Source organism: Protomyctophum parallelum (genome assembly GCF_964188405.1).
Source record: "Protomyctophum parallelum genome assembly, chromosome: 21".
Lineage (NCBI taxonomy): Eukaryota > Metazoa > Chordata > Actinopteri > Myctophiformes > Myctophidae > Protomyctophum > Protomyctophum parallelum.
This window is the reverse complement of record NC_139713.1, coordinates 34,471,290-34,494,892: the sequence shown is the minus strand read 5'-3', so window position 1 is coordinate 34,494,892 and position 23,603 is coordinate 34,471,290. Positions and strand designations below refer to the sequence as shown.

Below are 23,603 nucleotides of genomic sequence, written 5' to 3'. Positions count from 1 at the left end.
TTATTTATAAAGCACTTATCAAAACAACAGTTACAAAGTGCTGTACAACAAGGTAAAAAACAAATAAAAAAACAATCAATTCAAAGCGACAAATCACAGCTCAAAATACAAACGAAATAAATATGTTTTCAGTGACTTCTTAAACATGTCAACAGACTCTGCATTCTTTATAAAAAGGGGGAGGGCATTCCACAGTGTGGGAGCAGCTACGGCAAATGCCCGGTCGCCCTTGGTTAGTGAGTGGTGCAACTCTGTGTGGGGGTCCCCGGGGGACAGAGTTACCATGTGGGGGTCCCCGGGAGTCTCCGGGGGTCCCCGGAACATCCAGGCCCCCAGGAACGCGCCCCCGGAGGGCTGGGCCGGTTCCGGCGTGGTGCCCCGCGTCCGAAAAGGTTGATAAATGAGTTACCGTGTGGGGGTCCCTCTACTGTAACCTCTACTGTATTGTACTGTCACTGCACTGTACTGGCACACCTGAAATCATCATATATACAGTTAATATGTGCGTTTGTGTGTGTGTTAGGTTGCGCACAGGTGGTGAAAAACAACCATGCTGTTTTCGTGCTCAGACCCAGCCAGCCAGCCACCCACCAACCCACACACATAGCTCCGTAAGGGAGTGGTTGCACCACTCAAAAATAGATGAAAACAGAGTAAATGAAAAAACACGTATTAGGACAGTCACCATAAAAAAGGACGGGTGTTTGATGAATCTAACATGGTTAAAATGGAGTTTGAAGTTATAATGGGTTTGTATAGGAAGGGGGCGGGGCATACTACTGAATCAAGTAACTTAAAATCACACCTGTGTGAAGTGAGTGTTGCAACTCCGTGTGGGGGTGGGGGGGGGGGGGGGGGGGGGCGGAAGTTCCAGACCCACAGGAACGCACCCAGGGTGCCGGCCGCGTCAGAAAAGGTTGAGAAATGACAGTTACCGTGTGGGGGTCCCTCTACTGTACCCTCTACTGTACTGTAATTGTACTGGCACACCCTAAATCACCATATATACAGTTAATATGTGCGTGTGTGTTTGTATGCGTGTTAGGTTGCGCACAGGTGGTGAAAACAACCATGCTGTTTTCGTGCTCAGACGCACCCAGCCAGCCAGCCACCCACATAGCTCCGTAAGGGGAGTGGTTGCACCACTCAAAAACTGTCTGGGGTCACGTAAGCCTGAGTAGATGATAAAAAGTAAAATATCCCTTCAAGAGATTTCCCAGAGGTAAAACTCATGTCCAACTGGGGGTCAATCAATCATTTAGAAATGTCAAGTGTGTGAATTCAATATCAACAAAAACCACAGTATGTCTCATCGGAAAACATTCATTCACAGTTCACACGGCTTCGTCTTTTGAATTCCAATCTTTATTGTCCCACTGTATGGACCAATTATCAACAACAATGAAAAGAATAACAGATTCATATCAAAGGAAAAAAACTTTGATATGTGAGTGGTTTTAAATTGTTCTATTCAATGACCTTCGCTTTGTTATCGCCTGAGTCACACCGCAGGGAGAATGCCAGATGAATTACTTTAGTGTACAGCCAGTTCCACAGGTGTGCTTTTAGTTAAACAATGACGCAGGTGTGTGTGCGCACACACACACACACACACACACACACACACACACACACACACACACACACACACACACACACACACACACACACACAATGTTTTTCAGCCTGCTCTGAATGTGCATCAAACAGTACCTGTAAACAAAGCGATTATCAGCACACCCTGTTTCCAAACAGAGAAATTACTCAATGTTTCAAATTGAATTACTTGACTCCTATAGTTGCGTTAGGTACTAGGCTCAGGGTTCAAGAGTCCACCGGCCAAAAGGGTTCGTTTGGGCCGAGACCCACAACTTGTGCATCCTCCCGGGCCTTCGCTGACAACACAAATAGAAACCTTCTGCTATGTTAGGAATGCCGTCCGGTCTTTCCATGACACCACTTCCCGCGAACGCACCCCGCCCCATGTTAAGATGACAAAACAAGAAAGTCCTGCCGTACCAGATATTAACATCTTTATTTCTTTACCTGGGGGTTCTAAAACAAAACACACACACAATACATACAACACTCAACGACCTGTACAAAGTAACAAACATCAGCGACAATATTAATAATACAATAAAGGGATCAAGGGAGTCATAAATACATAAGAGACAGTCTTCAGCTTGCCTCTGTTAACAGCAGGGTTTGTACAGAAGTTAACTTCTTGCCATGTGCAGTTCATTTTTTACAGGTTATCCTATAGCCTACTGAACAAATATAGGCTACCAGTTCTGTCAGTTATCTATTGCCGATTCTCTATAATACCAGAACCAGCAGCAATAGGGGTCATGTTAGGAATTAGGATAGAATACCAGCAGTACGAGAGGTCTTGATAAAGGTCCTGGTAGGATACAAAACCAGCAGTACTAGGGGTCCTGGTAGGATAGAAAACAAGCACTACTAGAGGTCCTTGCAGGATATAAAACAGCAGTACTAGAGGTCCTGGTGGTTGGATAGAAACCCAGCGATACTAGTGGTCCTGTATATAGGACAGACTACCGGCAGTACTACAGGTCCTGGTGGTGGGATAGAACACCAACAGTTCTACGGGTCGTCGCGAGCTCATTTCTTCCGACGGCAGCGATAGCAACACCACGGACACCTCATGCCCACCTCCTCCGTGTCCTCCTTGACCATGTAAGGAGGGGGTGGGTTCTGCACTCCGTCGGAAGGCGCGCTGGACGCGTCACCGTTCTGGGCCATGGGGTTGGCGATGACCGTGGAGTCGTCCAATCCTCGCAGCTTGGCCCGGGGAATGGTCACGTGACCGTAGGGGTTGTCCATGGACAGATTGATGTTGGACATGTTGTGATTTTGTCAGTTATCCAGCTGTTCTCTGGACTACGGGGATACATGTGGGAAAGAGACAGTTTAGAATTAATACAAGTAGCCTACTATAGCATAGCCTACTAGAATAGATAGTAGTTGAAATAGTAAGTGGTGGTGGTAGCAGTAATAGTAGGTAATAGTAGTAATGTAAGTTTGTAGTAGTAATAGTAGAAGTGGTAATGGTAGCCTAAAACAGTGGTTCCCAAAGTGGGGTTTGTGGACCCCCAGGGGTCCTTGAGGGAGTTCCAGGGGATACTCTAAGGTCCCCAGCTAAATGATAGTTTGGAACCAAATGGACCCTTATGGGTCTGTAACTCTGAGTGTACAAATGGAACCAAATGGACCCGTTAGGGTTAATTAAAATAACATCGATTGTAGGTCCCAGAGATAGAAATGCCATTAAAATGGGGGTCCTTGAAATTAAAATGGTTGAGAATCACTGCTAGAGCCGTACAAATCATCTCCTGGGGGTCCCACTCCCTGGCATAGATTTTCAGGCTATGAGTGTCAATTTGGGGGCCCTTTTGGAAAAGTTTTGGAACCACTGGCCTAAAAGCAGCACTTCAATGCTACACCAAATCACAACATGCCGAAATAAACGTGACGTTCCTATGCATCACTGTAGCCAGCTATGTCAAGGATGCTGTTACAGTACCCATTCTAATATAAATTCAAATTATAATTAGGATAACATCATACATTTGTTTTAAACTATACACGTGTATATATATATGTTCATCATGAATGTTTTATTGACTTTCTACTCACTCTTTTCTTGACAAAGATTCCACAACAAAATGTCCGTCTTCTGTCTCTTCAGCTGCTCTCCGTCTGTCTACTTTCTAACCCCCCGTCTCTCTCTCTCCTTCGCGACACCAAAACCTACGGGAAAGTGTTCTTTTTCTGCTTGTTTTTCTTTCTCCCGTTTTCAACACGAACTCAATCGCGTCTCCCCTGAGAATGGCATCAGCCAGTCCGTCAGAACATGACACACCTGAGGATTGAGGAGGGGAGGGGCCACAGGTAGAGAGAGAGAGAGAGAGAGAGAGAGCGAGAGAGAGAGACTTGTTCAGTCGAAACCTAAGTGGACTGACCAGTTCTCTTTCTCTGAGGTAGACATTTTGCAGAGGAGAGAGAGAGAGAGTTCACTTTAAATGTTTGATTGATTGAATACTTTATTAGAATAGCCTCTCTCTAGTTAACAGTCATTTTAGACATTTAGGCTAAAGGTCATGGGGACTTGTTTCCATTGTGACCCTATATTCTGCAATCTCCATTGCCATCTATTAAAATCTTTAGCTTCGTTAATCTAACCTTTATTATGTGCTTCGTTTTTTGTGTCCTTTTGTTTCTCTGTCAGAGATCTCATTTCAAAGTTAAACACAGAAGAAACTCAAGCTTTATCAAAGGCTCTATTCATAAAAGGCTTGAAAAAGAGACACTCAATGTCACCAGCAGGGGGAACCAACGCCCCATAAAAATGTGTTTCATTTCAAAGACCCCCAGATGAACAGATCAATCTCTCTCCTATGTTAACAAGCTTTATGGCAGTTTTTCCATGTCAAGGACCCCCGATTTGACACTCATTAGCATGCAGACCCCCCATTTGAAAATATATGCCAATGGCCCCCATAAGAGAAGGTTTCACGGTTCTAGCAGTGATTTTCAACCATTTTCATTTCAAGGACCCCGGTTTGATTGCTATCTCTGGGACCCCAAAGTATATTGTAAAATCAAAGTTCTTAGATTTCTAGCAGGACACGGCACCTGTCCTGTCTACAATGCCCAAACTACCAGAAACTGGTGTACATACTGACCATGATATTACCACGCTTAAGTTGACTGACCAGCCAACTGGCCTGACCTGAACCCCCACAGAGAATCTACACTAGTATGTTGTATTCATTGTCAAGAGGAAGGTGTGACACACTAGACTCAACAATACAGATGATGCCATCAAAGCAAATCTGGGCTTCCGCAACAACTCAGCAGTGCCACAGGCTGATCAGATCACCTCCACGTCACAGTCACACCCCATTGATGAAGTTGTTTACTTAAAAGTAGCCCAGACAAAGTAATGAGTGCATAAATTAACATGCAGTACTTTCCAGATGGTTGACATTTCCGTATTATAGGCCTACGCCCTTTTTTGAGTGGTGTAATGTAGCCTAATATTCTAATATGTTGAGATATGGATTTTTGATATCAAGATTAACAAAAAAAAAGGTTTCTAAAATGTTCAAGATGTTTTGTGAGATTGTAGATCGGCTATTTTCAAATAGCCATGTATATATAGGGCTAAAGTAGTCTCCCCCCATCGGAGCACACTCAAGGACCACTGATTTAATCAATGACTTGTCAATGACTAACCCAGGCAATACTGAAATCATTCATGGGACTTTAACCTTTAAAGTAACACAAAACATGGCTATGTTGGTTAGCTACTGCTGTCTCATTAGTATGAGGAATCAGATTAATCACATTATTAACGTGTATGCTCAACAGTTCGATAGTATTTAATAGAAGTCCACAATCCCCACACTTTCCGAAAATTCACTTTATTAAAAAAAAATGTCAACACAAAATGATCTCAATCTTCTCTCTAAAAGTAACAAAACGGTTGTTTTCCATGTCTTGCGTCCTCGTTCATTGCATTCACACCTCTGATGTCCAGAGTTTGAACGTGCGGTCATATGAGCATGTGGCGATCAGCTGGCCGTCAGGTGACATGTCCACACCCATGACCTTATAAGGAAAAAGAGAGGATATAATGTTTAATTTCAAGTAAACCATTATCCTTTCCGCTTTTTGCTAAAACAATGTTTTTTGTTAAAAAGCTAAAGCTCTATATGCTGATGGTAATCAATGCTAGAGTGTTAAGTAAAAGGCGTCTCCCCGTCTCTCCAGCTCTTCAATAAACAGAAAATACACTTTCAGGTGAGCGACGGAATCAAGGCCTGCCAAAATACATTTTAGTCGGTCTTAATCTTATATGTAGTAGACTAAAACATTCCAGGTGACAGAAATGTGACTAAAACTCATTGAAAACAATTCAAGAGATTATGACTAAAACCAAAATCAACACTGCTAACAAGCAACTCATGGACCAACAAGTGGGCCCCACCTTGCCCTCATGGCCTGCCAGCGTTTTGATAGGCGTCCATCCAGGCTGTGACCACACCTTGGCCATGTTGTCATAGGCCACCGACACCAGGAAGTGGCCATCAGTGGCTGCCGTATGGGACGGGAAACAGAAGACAAATTATTTTATACAAAACATGCCTGAAGAAATGTAAAACATTCTGAAGGGTTCACACCCTAATATAATCAAATCTATTCTGATGTTTGCTAATAAGAGAGAAAGTGCGTACGTTGGAATCGGACTGAGGACACCAGGTTCTGGTGGGCAGGGATCGTATAGACTGCCTTCCTGTAACGCAGGTCCCAAACCTTCACTGTGTTGTCGCCACTTCCTGTTGCTGCATGGTAACTGCAGAAACGACAAACGTTAGTGTTCACAAAAGTAATATCGCTACTTTTAACCCATTTAGACTAACGACATTAGCTTTGAACCACTTTAACCATTATTTTTAACTTCACCCGTTGAAAAATAGCAGATCTACAAGCTTGTAGCGTGTCACCGAGTGCCGCGATACGAGCTTGTAGATCTGCTATTTTTTTTAATTGTGAAATTGAGGCTTCAACTCTTTGCTTTTGGGAGGTCCCTGAAACAAAATATTTTGAGATGGGGGTCGGCTCCTTGACATGAAATAGTTTGAGCACCACTGATATAGAAACATACGTTTTTCAGAAAAGTGTCAAGACTGTCAAGAAAAAAAAAAAGGATGCTTTACGTCATTTATGTGGACATATGTAACATTCTAAAGGAGCTAGGAACAGTTTCCAGAACCGGTTTTTAATCACACTGTCCGAGCTGATATGTGGACTTCACTTCTGCTATACAATCACAATGCTGGTGGGTCTCAAACATTTACATTTCAAGCACCACCATAACTGATTTGGAACCCTATAGGAATCGGACCGTTAAAGAGGGAATCGATAAGGAACCGGAGTTGTTAAAATCCTAAAGGACCCTATAAATAGGGCATTATTAGTAGTATACTACATTTATTGGGCTCACCCATTGGGAGAGAAGCTAATGGTGTAGATCTCCTTCAGGTGGCCTTCAAGGAACATAACACAGCGTCCAGTTCGCAGGTCCCAGATCCTGCCGAACGCGTCGAGACCCCTGCACAACAAAAACAGAACACAAAAAAACTAACCAACCAAGTACTGAAGCAGTGTGCTACCTCTGTGCCTTCACAATGGACTCATTTTTAAATAAACCCCCTAAAGAAGGTTTGGTCGAGTAATAAAAGTTGGATTTACAACTGGATAATGGCCAACAAAACAATGTGTCTTGATAGGGCATTAGTACACTAGATAACATAAGGCACTAGACCAGTGGGTTTCAACCAGTGGTCCTTGAGGGGGTTCCAGGTGGTCCCCAGCTAAATGATGAAGAGTTGGTAACCAAATGGACCCTTATTTGTTTCTTCAGAGCGTAAAATGAAACCAAAAGGACCCGTTTTCGCTCTCAAGAGTTCAATTGTTGTTAAACATCTGCACTTAATTTACAAAGAAGCCTGTTATCTCTACTAATGGTATCAATACAGAATGGAATTGTGGACAAAATCGTATCCAACGACAACAAACTATTCTAGGTCTTGGGTCTGAGAGGCTAAATCTCATTAAATGAGATTGAATGAGATTGAATCTCAAATTCTGAATAAATAATGGGCCTTGATATGAAGGGTTGAAAACCACTGCACTAGACAGTGTATTAATCCATTCTGGGCGGGAACCCATTTTGGTGTTAGCATCATGTCGTGCTTTAGCTATTGAAAAATAGCAGATCTACAAGCTCATATCGCGCCACCGAGTGGCGCGATACGAGCTTGTAGGTCTGCTATTTTTGAAAAATCGAAGACACTTTTAGAATCTGATCTCAGGTCAGAATGGGTTAATAATGAAACTGTCAGGATGTAATAGACATTTTTAGAATCTGATCTCAGGTCAGAATGTACTAAGGAGGGTAATAAGTACCCAGTGCCGGCCAGTGATCCATCGGGGTGGAAGCTCAGATCATGGACTCCTTTGCTGTGTCCTTCCTGGTGGAGAATCTCCTCTTGAGCTTCTAGATCCCAGAGCCGCCAGGAGTTGTCATAGCTATAAGCAAGCAACAAGCGAGAGAGAGATAAATAAATAGAGAAAAAACAACATATAACATATATTATAACAAACAACATGTTAAATGAGAGGATAGAAAAAAAACAAAGAAGAAAAAGAAAAAAAGTATTCAGAAAGTCATGACATGAATTAAATGGACGGGAACCCATTTTTGGGTTGTTGTTGTTGCCATGTACAGTATATAGCAACATAATATTTCTTTTGTAATTTGTGAATAAACAGTTACGTTTGTCAGTATTTAGAAGGCGCTTTAAGAATCGGCCTCGGGTCTAAATGGGTCAACTGATAATAATACATATCGGAAGATTCCCCTTGTGGAGTGTAGAGAAACGTCTACAGAGAGCATGGGGTGCGTGCTGTGCGATTCGCTAGTTTCCGACCGACTCACCAGGACGTGCCGAGGAACCTTCCGGACGGATGCCAGGCCACTCTGGAGACACGCATGGAATGACCCTCGATGTCTGCTACTGGTTCATCACTGCAAGGTTAACACACCATTATTGTCTCCACCAGGCCGAAGGCATGGGGGGGAGAGTATGTTTTGCACTCCGTCCGTCCGTGTGTGTGTGTGTGTGTGTGTGTGTCCGTCCGTCCGTGTGTCCGTGAGCAGCTAATCTCGGCCACCGTTAACCCGGTCGATGCCAAATTTTGCACACACACTCCCTGGATGCCAACGATGAACCTCTGCCCCAAAATTTCCAGAACGGCCTGTTATAGCGCCACCAGGAGGCCGCTTTGTGCAAAACAAGTTTTTGCACAGTACACCTACAGATTTTGTCCAAACATCGCGCAAATTGGTACACAGTCTCTCTAGAGCCATTCAACGAAACGGGTCTTTCAGATTTCTCAGACTCCATCCTGATTGGTTAAGATTGGCTTCCAAAGTTCACAGGAGTGCTCAGTTTCAAACAAAATGCTGCAAATCCTGAACACATCACGTGATTTCCGTGAAATTGTGCACGCACATTCCCACTAGGCCGAGGAAGAAATGCCACATGAACAATTTCAACTCAGCCTCAAGGTGGCGCTATAACTGGCCGAAAAGTGTTTTTACCTCTAATTTACTTTTGTTGCCCTTTTATCCAACCACCAGATGAAGGCAAGCTGCAATGTCCTACATTCCTATCCTGGTGGAGACCTGTGCCCAGAAGGGCACTTTTTCTAGTTAGTAATGCACCACCGGGCAATGCTTGTACCCTAGCCTGAGCTAACGTGTTAGGTTTCTGGTCTAGAGGGGCGGGTCGCGGCTGAGATTTGCGCACGCCCTGATTGGATCTCATCGATCTGTCCGTCACCCCCGGCCCCTCCTCTCCCCCCTAGTGCAGCGCTACGTCACATCATTTGGAGCGACGCCCACCCGGAAGGGTTGACTCCCACTTTTAGACCAGAGCGGCCAATGCGTTCCTCCAGGCTTTACATTTTTGCACCAACAAAAATGAAAGCCTGGTACCGAGGCTACTTGTACCCAGACCTCAACTTGCTGTTGTCACCACAATAACCCTGGTAACACTGGTAAAAGCATAAAAATGCAGTGCATTTAATTTTGTCTTCTATATGAAGTTAAAGGTGTCTTGTCGGTCAGTGGGACTGGATAAATAAGCCCATATATGGCCAGGCTTGCATTAGAATATCTGTCCGTCTATCTAAATCCATATTATATATATTTATTTTTATAGCATTTTCAAAAACAGGTTTACAAAGTTTCACATGCAATACCTAAACAGCAAATCAACAAAAGCAAAAAGAGCAGTACAAAAATAATGAACATTTTAAAAAGAGAAAGCAAAAAAGTATTTTAAAAGTGGACACTGAAGTGGTCCGTCTAATTTCCAGCGGTAGTTGGTTCCACAGGAATGGAGCCCTGCTAGCAGCGAAAGCCCTGACACCTTCCGTCACCAGCTTTGTGTTGGGGGCTTCAAGTAAAAATGTGTCTGCTGATCTAAGATTACGGGTAGGTATGTGAGGGGACAGGAGGTCAGAAATGATACACAGGTGCCAGTCCGTTTAGTGATTTAAAAACAAACAAGTTAACTTTAAAATAAATGCTGAACACAGGAGTAATGTGGTCATATCTTCTGGTTCCTGGTTCATCCATCTATAGCTAATCAATGGATTGGACCATCAATCACAGATATAGACATACACTGTATGTCTATATCTGTGATTGATGGTCCAATCCATTGATTGTCTGCATTATTGTCTGTCTGACTTTGTCTTTGCTGTATGTCATACAGCGAAGACAAAGTCAGACAGACAATAATGCAGACAATCACAAAGACATCAACAGACAGCCAAACACAAAACAGACAGCCAATCACCAAGACAACGAATGACAACCATGCAACCCTAACCAATCACCTGTCGAGACTCCAGAGCTTGACGGTGCCGTCGGCAGCGCAAGAGGCCAGGTTGATGTCGGATTTTTCGAGAGAGATCGTAGCTTGTGGGTGGAACCCGATTGAGCCTACAATGGTTTCATGACCTGGATTCAACAGTAAAAAATATATAGCAGAATGACGAATCAATGCAACGAGATACAATATAAACAAAAATGCAACATTGATGCAACTCACGGCCTGATGAAGGTTGTGAGACCGAAACGTTGTAACTCAGTAGTTAAATACACTACTGTTATATAAGTGAAGACAGTGTGTGGGATCTCCTTTCTCTCAACATTCATGCAACAAAATACAATAAAGCAAAATAGAACAGAATGTCTGGACATATTACATAAACATTCTGCAAAAATAGGCTAACATTTGGCGAAAACAGCAGATCGGTTATTTTCTTTGAAGAGATTCGTTGTACAAAAGAACAACACTATTGTAAACTGCCTTTACAATAGACTGTAAAGACATCTATTTCAAACTGTCTATATCACCTATTGTAAAATACCGTTTCAATACTATTGAAGGACAATCTATTGTAGCCTGCCTTTACAGTACAGTATGAAAATGCATTGTAAAATGTAATCCAATACATAACTACTTAGAAGAATAAGTGGTTGGTAGTTTGATACCCGCTTACCTCTCAGCGTCCGTATGAGATTACAGTCTGGAATCGACCACAATTTACAGAGGCCACTCCTACAATATGAAATGCATAGAATATAATACAACAGAGTAGAATGAAGAATAGCAACAAGTGTCAGAGAATAAAATGGAGTGGCATAAATAAAACGGACTAAATATACTGACAATTTTGTCAACAAATAAAAAGAGAACTAGATTAAAATGTTAGGACTGTAGGGACTAGTGGAGAAGAGACTATTTTATTTAGTTTGGTTGCGCTCAGGTGTTGCACTCTGAAAATAGCAGATCTACAAGCTCACAACGCATCGCAACGCAACACAACGCATTGTCAGCTTGTAGATCCGCTCTTTTTTTAGCATGCAGCCAAGTATAAAATCAGCCATTACGAGGCCCGCCAAAATGCATTTGTCTATACAAATCAACTGTAGATTTCGTTGACTAAAATCGCATATGTTGTCATTTAAGACTAGACTAACACTAAAACATTTCAGGTGACTAAAATATAACAAACTAAATGAAATTTTATTCAAAAGACTATGACTAAAACTAAATCAAAATGTACTATCAAAACTATCAACACTGATGTGCAGAGTGTGTGTGTGTGTGTGTGTGTGTGTGTGTGTGTGTGTGTGTGTGTGTGTGTGTGTGTGTGTGTGTGTGTGTGTGTGTTGTGCGTGCGTGCTGTAGTCATACCAGGAAGCAGTGACCAGCATCTTAGAGTCTGGGCTGAACTGACAGAAGGAGATGGGCCGCTCATCGCCGATCTGACTGCAGAAGTTATTCAGATTCTATTGGAGTATAACACAGTAGAATTACAAGACATTCCTTTTTAATTTTATATATTATCAAACATGGATATTTCAAAGCACACAAAAAATGTTATTTGGGGAAAAAAAAGCAATTGGCATTTGATTTAATTGTTGGACTTTAATGAATCATAATCTTTCTGGTTTTCAAATGTAATCAGAATGACTTCACAGTTCATGCATATTCTTTACTACATGTTACCCGCAGGTTCTTGTGCAGTTCTTGTTGTTTGATGGTGCGTGTCGCCTCAGGGATTTCTTTATGGGCACGTGCTGCTTCCAAACGCTTCACCGCCCTGACAAAAACAGCAGATACGTTTTCCCATCAGAAAACTGTTAGCTTCTTCAACGTTATTTGAACAGCAATGTGCCATGTCCAGGCGAACGTGGCCATTAACCACTTAACCCATTCTGAACGGGCACCCATTTTGGTGTCGGCATCATGTTATGCTTTAGCTATTGAAAAATAGCAGATCTACAAGCTCATATCGCGCCACCGAGTGGCGCGATACGAGCTTGTAGGTCTGCTATTTTTGAAAAATCGAAGAGCGACTGACATTTCTAGAATCTGATCTAGGGTCAGAATGGGTTCATCAGACCAGTGTGTGTCCGGCGGAAACCTCGTATGAATCTGATCTCAGGTCAGAATGGGTTAATAATCAGTTGAACAAAGTGGCCTAGGGCTCTATACTACCTTAGGCCCCCTCCTGTTTTCGTGCTACACTAAAGATCTTTGGCAAAATAGCCGTTATCTACAAGCTCAGCGCATCACGTTGCTTTGTGAGCTTTTTTGTTAGTTTTGTGAGATTTTTGCCAAATGTTTCTACAAAACAGGGACAATGGGTTCAAGTGGTTAAAGGGAATGAGAAAATACACTATTATTGATCTAATAATTCATGTTATACCTCAAAACACACCAATGAATAATTCAGAGACTAAATACAACCGCTTTGCAACCTGTGCTGCATTTTAAACCAAGATAATGCAGTTAAATAGTAACACTGAAGTCGGAAATGTCCCCAAGACATCCCCGCGTTCTAGACCTACTTTGCCCATGTCAAATTACCTTCCTTTATGTGTATTATTTTTCCTTTCCTTTCCTTATGTAGAATTACCTTTGTTTGGATCTCACCTAAACATAGGTCTTAAGACTATGAGCTCACTAAAGCCCATATCTGTTAATGTTTGTAGTACCGAAGCACGTTATGCACACATGCATCTATGTTCCAATCTGTTAATGTTTCTCCTGCTGCACCTTATGTACACATCTGCATTCGCTGCTACAATGTAACCTCAGGTATGCCTAACAGTTACGTCATGATATCTCAACAGCAGTATAATGGTGGGCAGCGGTGACCTAGCCAATCCGGCCTTGTTGCCGGCAGATTGCTGGTTCGATTCCCTGGATGGGCAGGATAATTGGGGTGGTTCAAGGTTCAAGTTTATTTAGTGTCCCCGAAGGGCAAATTGGGTTGCAGCATAGACAGTACATTAAACAATGAATGAAACAGTACAGACAACAAACAGTTCACATAGCGGATACCAGAGTAAAAGGTGCACACAACCATTAAAGTGCAGGCGTTTAAAGTGCTATGCGATAGGTCATAAAAGTGCATGTGCATAGACATAGGCACAAGATAATACAGTAAAAAGTAAAAGTGCTCATCATAAGGTTATATCCTCGATCTACCCACAGCAGCATTCAGTGTGTGAATAGAGACCGGGACAAAGGAATGTTTGTGCCTGTTTTTTGTGGCACAGGGGGCTCGCAAGCGAAGGCCGGATGGGAGAAGGATGTACTCTCCGTATAGTGGGTGAGCAGCATCAGATCGGATACACAGGGCTTTGTTAAGTACCTGTTTCTTAAAGATGGAGTGCCGTGATTTTTTTCCACACTTAAACATGATCATCAGGTGTATTTAGGTGTATATGAGGTATAATTTTTTCAAAAAAGTGTACAGTATTTGTTTAAATGATGGTTTTATGTGGACACACCCACCAGTTCATTAGGTATGCGTGAGTTTAACCATAGCACCACCCACCTAATCCAGTCCCTCCGCCTCCTCCTTTAAGACCACCCACTTGTCCTAGTCCCTCCCCCTCCTTATAAAAGGACAGCCCATGGCTCTGCCCTTTTGTTTACAAAATGGCAAATTGGTGTCTGTAATGTAACAAAAACTCATGTTTTTGTGAATGTTAGAAGTGAACACTTCCAATATTTCTGAGATATCGTATAGGCACCATTATGCATTTATACTGCCACCATCCATGTATAGGCATATAATCCATGCATCCATACCATATCAGATCTGTTTTTTCTGATTTTTTATAATCATTTATTTATTTCCTCCAATTATATTGACCCTATTGTCGCAATCAGCTCAGCTCATCATCCAATTCGATCATAGTTTAACAGCAGAAACAATTAGTTTGATAGATCATTTAGCCTACAATATATTGTAGGCTATTGATTTCCTCCAGCTAAGCACCCTGGCATTAAAACTGTCCTTTATCTGACTGCGTTGAGTTTCAGCAAAAGTCGCCAGATTTAAAGAAACAAGCGGCCAGGTCCACAAAAATAAGTCACAGAAATTGCCGTGAATATTTATGAAAACGTTTCAACAACACCAATCCTTTTAACAACATATTAATCTGAGGGTCCTTCACATGAATCATTGGTCAAGTCAACCACATCTCCCCTGAAAGTTACTTATATGAAAACAAGCCCAAGTCGCTTGTAATAGCCAGACATGGCAACATGACATCCAGCGCAACACAACATACTTCTAATTCTTGACTTTACAGCCTCGTATAAGTATTAGGACCTACATACATATTGACTACAACAGCCTACAAGAATGCACACTGTGACACTACACTCTGTATCAAAGCCCGACCACTGTGATTATAAAAGAAACAACCTACTCCTTGAGAACAACAAGAGCAACTATACAGCAGAGCAGGTAGGCTATAAGACTGGTTTGTTGTGGTTTCCTTCCTGAGGACCCGACGTGAACATTTACTTGCTTCCAATCTAACGAAAAACAGTCTGCTCTGCTGTGAACTGGTAATGTGTGAAATGACTGTTTGAAAATCTGCCACACAGTTAGACACACACAGAGCAGCAAAAGCAAACTGGCTGCGCTGTTCAGTTCACACGTGTGTATGTGGCAGGCAGCTCCGCCCACAGAGGTTGTCGTATTTAAAAAATATGTATAGAGGGGGAGGTGCGTGTGTGCGTGCAATATTTTTACGTCACACTATCCGTGTTTACTTCATTGGCCCGTTTGACCGTCAAGGGTTCAGCCTCCAGGAAGAAACCCTAAATACAAAGTTATTACACCATTGGACATAAAAACGACTCCAGGGTGTCTAATGAAGTACTGTCACCCCATAGACACATGAAAAGCTGGAAAAATACAAAAATTGTGGCACTCCATCTTTAAAGATCTGGTCTAGGCCGTTCATTTGTGAGCCAATGATTTTTGAGGCCACTTTTACAATTCTCCCTAGGGAATTTTTGTCTCTGATGCAGAGATTACCATACCAACAGATAATGGAGAAAGAAATGACGGACTCGATGTAGGCACTGTAAAACAGTTTCATCAGAGTCTTGTCGACATTGAACTTAGCCAATTTCCTTAGGCAGTACAGGCGTTGTTGACCTTTTTTTTGCATCACATCAGTATTTAGGTCGAATTTCAGTTTGTCATCAATAATTGTGCCTAGATACTTGTAGCTGGGCACAATATCTACAGTCTGTCCATTGACAACACTCTTCTGGGGGGATTGTGGGGAACGTCTAAAATCTATGCATAGCTCTTTTGTTTTTGAAACATTAAGCTGCAAGAAGGCGTTGTCACACAAGGATAGAAAGTCGTCTACCACTTGCCCGTGACAGTTCTCATCATTGTCAAGCAGGCTGACGATGACCGAGTCGTCAGCGTATTTAATGATGAATCTATTTTGGAAATGGCTAACACAATCGTTGGTATAAAGAATGTAAAGAAAGGCAGATAAAACACAGCCCTGGGGCGAGCCAGTAGAAGATGTCAGGAAGCTAGACAGTATTTCATTAACCCTTACACGTTGAGATCTGTTGGTTAAGAAGTCAAGTATCCAGCCCACCAGACAGGGATCTACACCAAAGGAGTTAACCAGTTTATCAACCAAGACATGGGGCTGTATGGTATTAAATGCTGAGGAAAAATCAATAAAGAGCAGCCTAGCATGGGTTTTTACTACCTTCAAGGTGTTTGTGTAGGAGATTCAATAAGGTGGCAAGTGCATCTTGAACACCCCTTCCAGCCCTATACGCAGACTGGAGGGGGTCCAGTAAGCGCTCAGTTTTTGCCACAAGCTCGGACTTGATTAGTTTTTCAAATTGTTTCATGATCAGGGAAGTTAGAGCAACAGGCCTGAAATCATTGAGCGTTTGGGGCTTATTGCTCTTGGCCACCGGAACTATGGTGGACTGTTTCCAGAGGGATGGCACCTTCTGCTGGAAAAGAGATAGATTAAATATATAATAAAAGATAGGGCCTAGTTGTTCAGCGCAAGTCTTTATCAGGTGACCCCCAATATTGTCTGGGCCGGGACCTTTTCCCAGGCCTACAGCCTTTAAAGGACTTGATAACACTCTGTTCATCAAAAAAGGGTTTTAAAGGGGGGGCTGACTGCAGACTGTTCCTTAACACGCAATGGTTACTACTGAAGTCATGGACATCGAATCTGGTATAGAAATCATTGAGGCTCTGAGCCAATTGATGATCAGAGGTAAAGTTGGGTTGGGTGAGGAAGTGAATGATCATCGCTCACCCAACACCGCTGAAGTGCCCTTGAGCAACTAAGGTGCTATTTACACGAGGATGGTGTTCATAAAAAACGGCAAAATAAAGTACCGTTTAGCGCTGTCATTTAGACGAGAACCGTGTTCTCAGGAGGTGAAAACGCATCGAAGTGAAACTGCCTCCCAGAGTGGAAATCTTTGAGAACGCCGTATCCTATGGTCTCCATATAAACAGGCAAAACGGTGAATCCGCAAAACTTATGACATCATGGCTCACGTTGGCTCACAGCGCATATGTTTATTACATTGATGCAGAGCCATATCATTATGATATAATGGAGTTCCTGAACAAGCCTCCCTCCTCGCCTACAAAGTGCTGCTCATCAGTGATGTTGAATGTAAAACCATGATGTAAATAAAAAGCCTTGTGATAGACGGCAGCCGCGGCAGCAGCGTTTATGTAGCCTAATGTATTATACAATATATACCATCCCGTGGCGCGCCCAGAGCCGTGTTGCGCAGGCTTGCGTGAAGGTTTCTTCTTCTTGTACGTGGGTGACCTGTCTATTTGGCAGCCCGTTATCGCCACCTAGCGACAGTATAGCAAAATAGCACATCATATCATAACGTGTGCGTTCTCGTGTAAAGGGTAAGAATAAATGAGAATGCAACGGGACTTTGACGTGTTATATGGAGATGGTCCCCGTCTAAAAGAGGCCTAAGTCACTGAACCCCCAACTGCTCCAATGGAGCTGCTCAGTGGCCGACAGTAGACTGTACTGGTCAGCTCCCATGTTTTAATGTGTGTGTGTGTGTGTGTGTGTGTGTGTGTGTGTGTGTGTGTCGGTCTGTGTGTTTCTGTGTGCAGGGCGTTGCTGAAAATGAGCACTTGAGCTCAGCTGCTACCCTGGGTAAATAAAGAAACAAAAAGTACAATATCACGTACATACCTGTACGTGTATAATGCTGCTCAGCTCCTTTTATAACCGCCTCATACCACTGACATTGTCATGAATATCTTGACTGCCTGTATATGCACATATCGTTGCCATTTGTTTAGGGTTTTGATTGTTCTTGCATAAATCAATGCTATTGAACACTCTTCACGTCTGTGTGTTGGTTAAAAATATATTGAACCAATGGAAAGTATTAAAAAGTGCTTTGGCAAAAACCTCTTAACTCTAATAGTGGATGTTAATTTCCTGAAAAACATTTTGGAGTTAGGTGGTTTGTTCCAGGCAGATATGTATATTTTTATTTAAAAATATATATATATAAGATTGCTTTCAATCTCTATTCTTCTTCCCTTTCCAGAAAACTATGAAGGATGGAGCTTGTAGGAAATGACTCTCTGATTCATGTGCTACTTTGCACCATAGATCATCTAAATAGGACCCTCGTGTGAAAACACCCAAAAGCCAAAGTCCAATACCCCAAATCTTGGCCACTTGCTCACTCATACTCGGTCTCTCCAGCATGGTGGTGTTACGGTGAAATTGGTGACCTGCTGAAATGTGTGACAATCGTGTAGGCAATCACATAATGTCAGTGTCCGAATGTAAATCGTTGAGGTTTGTTTATTAGCAGAGTTCAACCTACAGTATAGCGGTATTTAGGCCACAAGACCTCCATGTAAGTTGTGTGAAGTCCACAAGATTAATTTCATCCATTGATCACGCTCAGGTGTACAGCCTATTATGTGCACATGTCGTGAAGGGAATAATTCTTGTTATACCGTCTGAAAAAACCTAGGCTACAGCACTGCCTACAACGAGACTCCTGGTTACTATGTTGACAGCTGTTACTCGTTAGTGGCTGCAGATGTAGAATTTACCTGGGCAGGGAGAATCTAGCCAACCAGAGACGGGCTTCCTTCAGGGTGGCGGGGCCTTCATGGTACCACGTCTGCTGATGCTGTAGAGAGGTGTGTGTGTGTGTGTGTGTGTGTGTGTGTGGGGGGTACAAAGATACAAATGTGAGTCAAATTGCTATTGCTTCACTTTACAGAGAGGGGCAGGGGGCTGAAAGAGGGAGAGGGGAGAGAGAGGGGAGAGAAATGGAGGAGAGGTACAGGGGTGTGGAAAGGTGGGAACAAAGAAAGGGAGAGAGATGGAGAGAGAGAGAGAGAGAGTGTAGTTCTTCACTTCACCTCCTCTTGACGTTTCACTTCCTCTTTCTTAGATCTCTTCAGAGCATCTGGACCAACGATTGACAGCACGTTCCTCAACCTAAAACACACATATCAACATTACTACGAGTACCATTTACTAGTAGTTACGGATCATTATGAACTTGGAACCCGAAACACATTTAACATTACTACGATTACAGGTTAATACTACGTTATTACAGGTCAGAAAGAAACTATATACTATATATATATATTTTTTAAGATATTTTTTTGCGGCTTACGCCTTTTATTGATTTTTGAAGGGACAGACAGTAGGCTGACAGGAAACGGGAGAGAGATGGGGGGATGACATGCAGTAAAGGCCGTGTCGGGTCCGGGAGTCGAACCCGCGGCACACTGCGACTGGATTACCAGTCCGGTGCCCAGACCGTTACGCTACGGCCTGGGCCACTATATACTATATTAAACACACCTTTAACATTTATACTAGGACTGTTACCAGTTACTAGTTACAAGTCAGGAAGAACTGGAAGTTATAGTAATAGCAATACTAGCAGAATATAAGCAGAATAGCAGAAGCAACGGCGCTACACGTTGGCCAATCACCTTTCACGCCTCTCGGCCGGTCCCTCCCCGAATATTGTGATGGGCTCCCCGAGGGCACGGAGGCACGCCTTCACCTCGGCGTCGTCCGTGGAGACGGCGATCTGGCGTGCGCGTTTCCTACGCTCAAAATCGGCGAGAACGTCAGACTGTCGCTCATTGACGGCGCGATCCTCAATATCCATCGTCTCCCCTGGAGAGGACATTCAGTAGTCAATATGCCATTCAACACAATTAACCCATTCTGACCTGAGATCAGATTCATACGAGGTTTCCGCCGGACACACACTGGTCTGATTAACCCATTCTGACCTGAGATCAGATTCTAGAAATGTCAGTCGCTCTTCGATTTTTTTAAAATAGCAGACCTACAAGCTCGTATCGCGCCACTCGGTGGCGCGATATGAGCTTGTAGATCTGCTATTTTTCAATAGCTAAAGCATAACATGATGCCGACACCAAAATGGGTGCCCGGTCAGAATGGGTTAATAGATGTCCTACGGTCACCTAATCGCAATTATTTGACATAGTCGCAATTATTTTTGCATTATTGTCAATCGTTTTCCATGTTAAAAAATTCTTTTCAATGTGAATGTGGGAAATGAGGACGCTGGCGTCGACTGTTTGCCGCTTCACCTCCCAATGTATGAATGAATGAACCATTGTAAAGCGCTTTGAGCACTTGGAAAAGCGCTATAAAAATGCAATTCATTAAAAAAAAAACATTATTATACTTTAATAATCTTACTGTACTTTGCACTGTAACTAAGATTAAATACCAATAGTACCTGAAGAGATGTTGATATTTCCCGCCGCGATGCCAGCTTTGACGCCAGCTTTGGCGCCATCCTTTGAGCCCAACCTCTCCCTCTCCTTCTCCTCCAAGCTGCCATAGTAGATCCGAGTCTTCTTCATCAACGGCGAGTCATCATCGTCCGACATTTTCTCCTGCTGGTCAGTCTTACAATCTGGTGACAACAAGAGCATGGTGACCAAATAATCCCAACAATACTATCTTCACCTCAACCATACACACTAACCAACATATTCACTGGTTTGTTTAATTAAAAAGCAGTCCACGACGGGGAAGAGGTGAGTGGAAGATAGATACACCAGGAGACGTCCTGGTTTTGGTACTTTTTCCCCCAATACTAATAGTTGTTTTCAGCTGGGGTTGAACATATGCTCACCTATGCAAAATCGGTGAAGGGGAACGGGAAGGCTAGACCTGGCTGCTTATTTCTCTCACAAAATCTGGCAACAGTGCTTCCCAGCGCTGCTTTTTTCCCCGTGCTATCCCTTTTAGAATAAGTGTTTGACTGTACTCTGCTGCTGTTTTACATTTCTATTTTCTGTCTAATAAACTATTCAACCAACCAACAAACCAACCAACCAATGCTGCTGCAGTGGTTCTCAAACCTTTACATCTCAAGGACCACCAGTTTGGTGTGCATTAGGACCACCGTAAGTCTGAGAGTTAGATGTATGATGATGTACGATGATAAGATCGCCCCTCTTCATGACAAAACAAGACATACAGTCTATGAAGCATATTAAACGAGCAAAAGACCAGACCTATCGATATGAAAAATTGTGTTTCTTTAAATAATATATAGACGGTCGGATCTTCCCCATCCATCATTTCCTAACCAGTAACTACCACCCATGGAGTTAAAAGATGCAATTTGCAACTCTAGATATTTTTATAATGGGAAGAATCTAGAGTTGCAATACCCTGGCCTCCATTGACTCCCCACTCATCCAAATTGCATTTTGCGATCTGCTTGTATTAAACGTTAAACTCACCAACATTGCAACATTTCTGTCAAGAAATTCTGTGCAGGTGATTCTTTTTCTAAGTGCTGTAGTTTGGAAGTCACTGAACGGCCCTGCGTACTACCACCTGTTTCGAATCTGCACATAATGCAGGAGTCAGCAGCGTGACCCGTTAAGGAAAACGAGTGCTTCCAAACTGCAACACTTGAAAAAATAATCACATGCACAGAATCTCTTGACAGAAAGTAGCTCATAACATGTCTACGGTGGATCTTTATGAAAAACAAGCTCGGCAGATTGAAAGAGGATAATTCAAGCTTGGCCTAGAGCTGCAATGATGGTGAGTTTAACGTCGTTTAATACAAGCAGATCGCAAACGCAAATTGGATGAGTAGTAGCAACCCCTCCCCCGCAAAAAAATATGTGATGATGTTTTAGTGGTTGAAGTTCTCTCTGGGAGCAACAAGGATGGATAGGATTTCAGGAACGAGTACATCAGAGGGATAAGCGTATGTCAGATGTTTTGGAGACTGAGATGGTTTGGACACGTACAGACGAGGGATAGGATATATAGCCCCAGTATGTTCCATCAGCACTACGCTCATTCTGTGTAGGGAGAGGGCACATATGGGGCTATAGCGAATAGCGATAGTGAGTATATCGGTAGAAGGATGTTGAGGTTGGAACTGCCATGCAGGGAGGAGGCCTATAGAGGAAGACCAAAGAGAAGAGTAATGGATGTATTGTATAGTGAAGTAGGTTGGTGTGAGAGAAGAGGAGGCAGAGGACGCAACACTTGGAGCTTGTAGATCCACGGCTTCCCAAGCCGCCTAAACATGAGAGATGTGCCATATATGCGCACGAGGTGGAGGCAAAATGAAAGGCTGTGGCGACTGGCGACCCCTGAAGGGACAAGCCGAAAAGAATAGGATCATGTAGCTCTGGTCCATAGCCTTAAAACTGCTTCGATTATGGACAAGAGCTAATGATCATGTAGTAGCATTGTTCCCGTTGTTCTACATACCGCCAACCAGGTGAGGAAATCACAGACAGAAGCTTTAACCTTTGCTTGTATGAAACAGCCCCATGGAAGTTGCTATTATGGAAGATGCTTCCAAACATAGACCACTTCAAATTCTCAAATAGCCCCAAAACAGCCATATCTACAAGCTCATACCAACGGGCAGTTTGGAGATTGAGGTTCCAAACGGGGCTACTTGCTACTGTACAACATACTTTCATATAAGACATGCTGCTGATGCTGACTTCTGTGGAATCTAAATAATTAATGAAATCAGTCGTGGCGACTGAGAACATGAATCCATGTAGACGCATCGTCGTCATATATAATCACAATGATATTTGTCCCACATCCTCACTAGGTGTGTGAATGAACGTGTGCGGCAGGATCTCGGTTGTTTGAGGGGGTAAAATTATGATCACACAAGAGAGCCAGATGGACACACAGCAACAGCCAGCCGTAACACGTGAAACAACAGCAATGGAAGGTAGAAGTAGTAGCAGTTGGCGTTGTTGTCGTATTAAAGTTACTTACGTTAAAATGTAAATATCCAAAACAAACGAAACAGAGTCGTGAACGGCGTGAACACCAACTTCAATATCAACAACAACTTCCGGGTCAAAATGTTCTGCAACCGTTGATTTTAGGTGCATACCGCCACCTACTGTACCAGAGTATAATACTTCATGCCTCACTCACTGTCAATTTAGTTTGACAATAAAATATAATTTTGTCCAAGCTGTATGTTAGATTAGACACTCACAGTCACACTATATACAATAGGCGTGGTTGTTGTTATATTTTGTCTCCCTGCTCTTCTATTGAAACGTTTAGATCATGTAAAGGTCATGTCTCACCTACACACAGGATTTGACACGAATTTGAACCTGATGGTCAAGATTCCATTTATCCCCTGAGCAAGCAGGAAGGCTCTATAAACTCAATCGTTTAAAAGAAAGAAAGAAAAAGAAAACCAGCACTTGCAGGAAACCAAATATGGGGTAGAAGAGGAATGTACATAAGAATTATGCGAAATAAAATTTAAAGAAATCTCCTGTTGTTCCCAGAATACCCACTAGCAGCTATAAGCTTCCTTCCTCTTCCTGCCTTATCTTTTGAGCTAATTTTATTCTATCTTCACTAATAGGCTATTTCAGAAATTGCATGAGTGTCCTGTAATTTTACATTCAGATTCTGATATGCCTATATTCTATCCCTATCAGAAACAGTGTAGTGTAGTTCAGGATTTTCACCAACAACACTTCAGCCCTATAGGTATACATTTTGGCCATTAGAAAATAGC

General features: G+C 42.7%; 1 protein-coding gene across 1 annotated transcript; it reads right to left on the bottom strand.

Annotated features, from left to right (window-relative positions):
- Positions 1-5,511: 5,511 nt before the first annotated feature.
- prpf4 (pre-mRNA splicing tri-snRNP complex factor PRPF4) lies at positions 5,512-22,904 on the bottom strand. Its single transcript, XM_083794162.1, has 15 exons — positions 22,835-22,904; positions 20,292-20,471; positions 19,507-19,696; positions 18,919-18,997; positions 18,604-18,683; positions 12,183-12,276; positions 11,868-11,962; positions 11,170-11,228; positions 10,501-10,624; positions 8,531-8,620; positions 7,999-8,121; positions 7,034-7,141; positions 6,264-6,382; positions 6,017-6,123; positions 5,512-5,637 (listed from the first exon to the last, which is right to left on the bottom strand). The coding sequence occupies exons 2-15, from the start codon at positions 20,443-20,445 to the stop codon at positions 5,548-5,550; spliced, it is 1,512 nt and encodes a 503-aa protein (XP_083650288.1). The 5' UTR covers positions 20,446-20,471; positions 22,835-22,904; the 3' UTR covers positions 5,512-5,547.
- Positions 22,905-23,603: the final 699 nt, after the last annotated feature.

What these genes read in the sequence shown, in the direction of transcription:
- prpf4 (XM_083794162.1), bottom strand. Translation starts at nt 20,445, where the DNA reads ATGTCGGACGATGATGACTCGCCGTTGATGAAGAAGACTCGGATCTAC. An exon ending in CCGGCCGAGAGGCGTGAAAG is followed by an intron (nt 18,998 to 19,506) that starts GTGATTGGCCAA and finishes TGTGTGTTTTAG; the next exon opens with GTTGAGGAACGTGCTGTCAA. An exon ending in AACTGCACAAGAACCTGCGG is followed by an intron (nt 11,963 to 12,182) that starts GTAACATGTAGT and finishes ATACTCCAATAG; the next exon opens with AATCTGAATAACTTCTGCAG.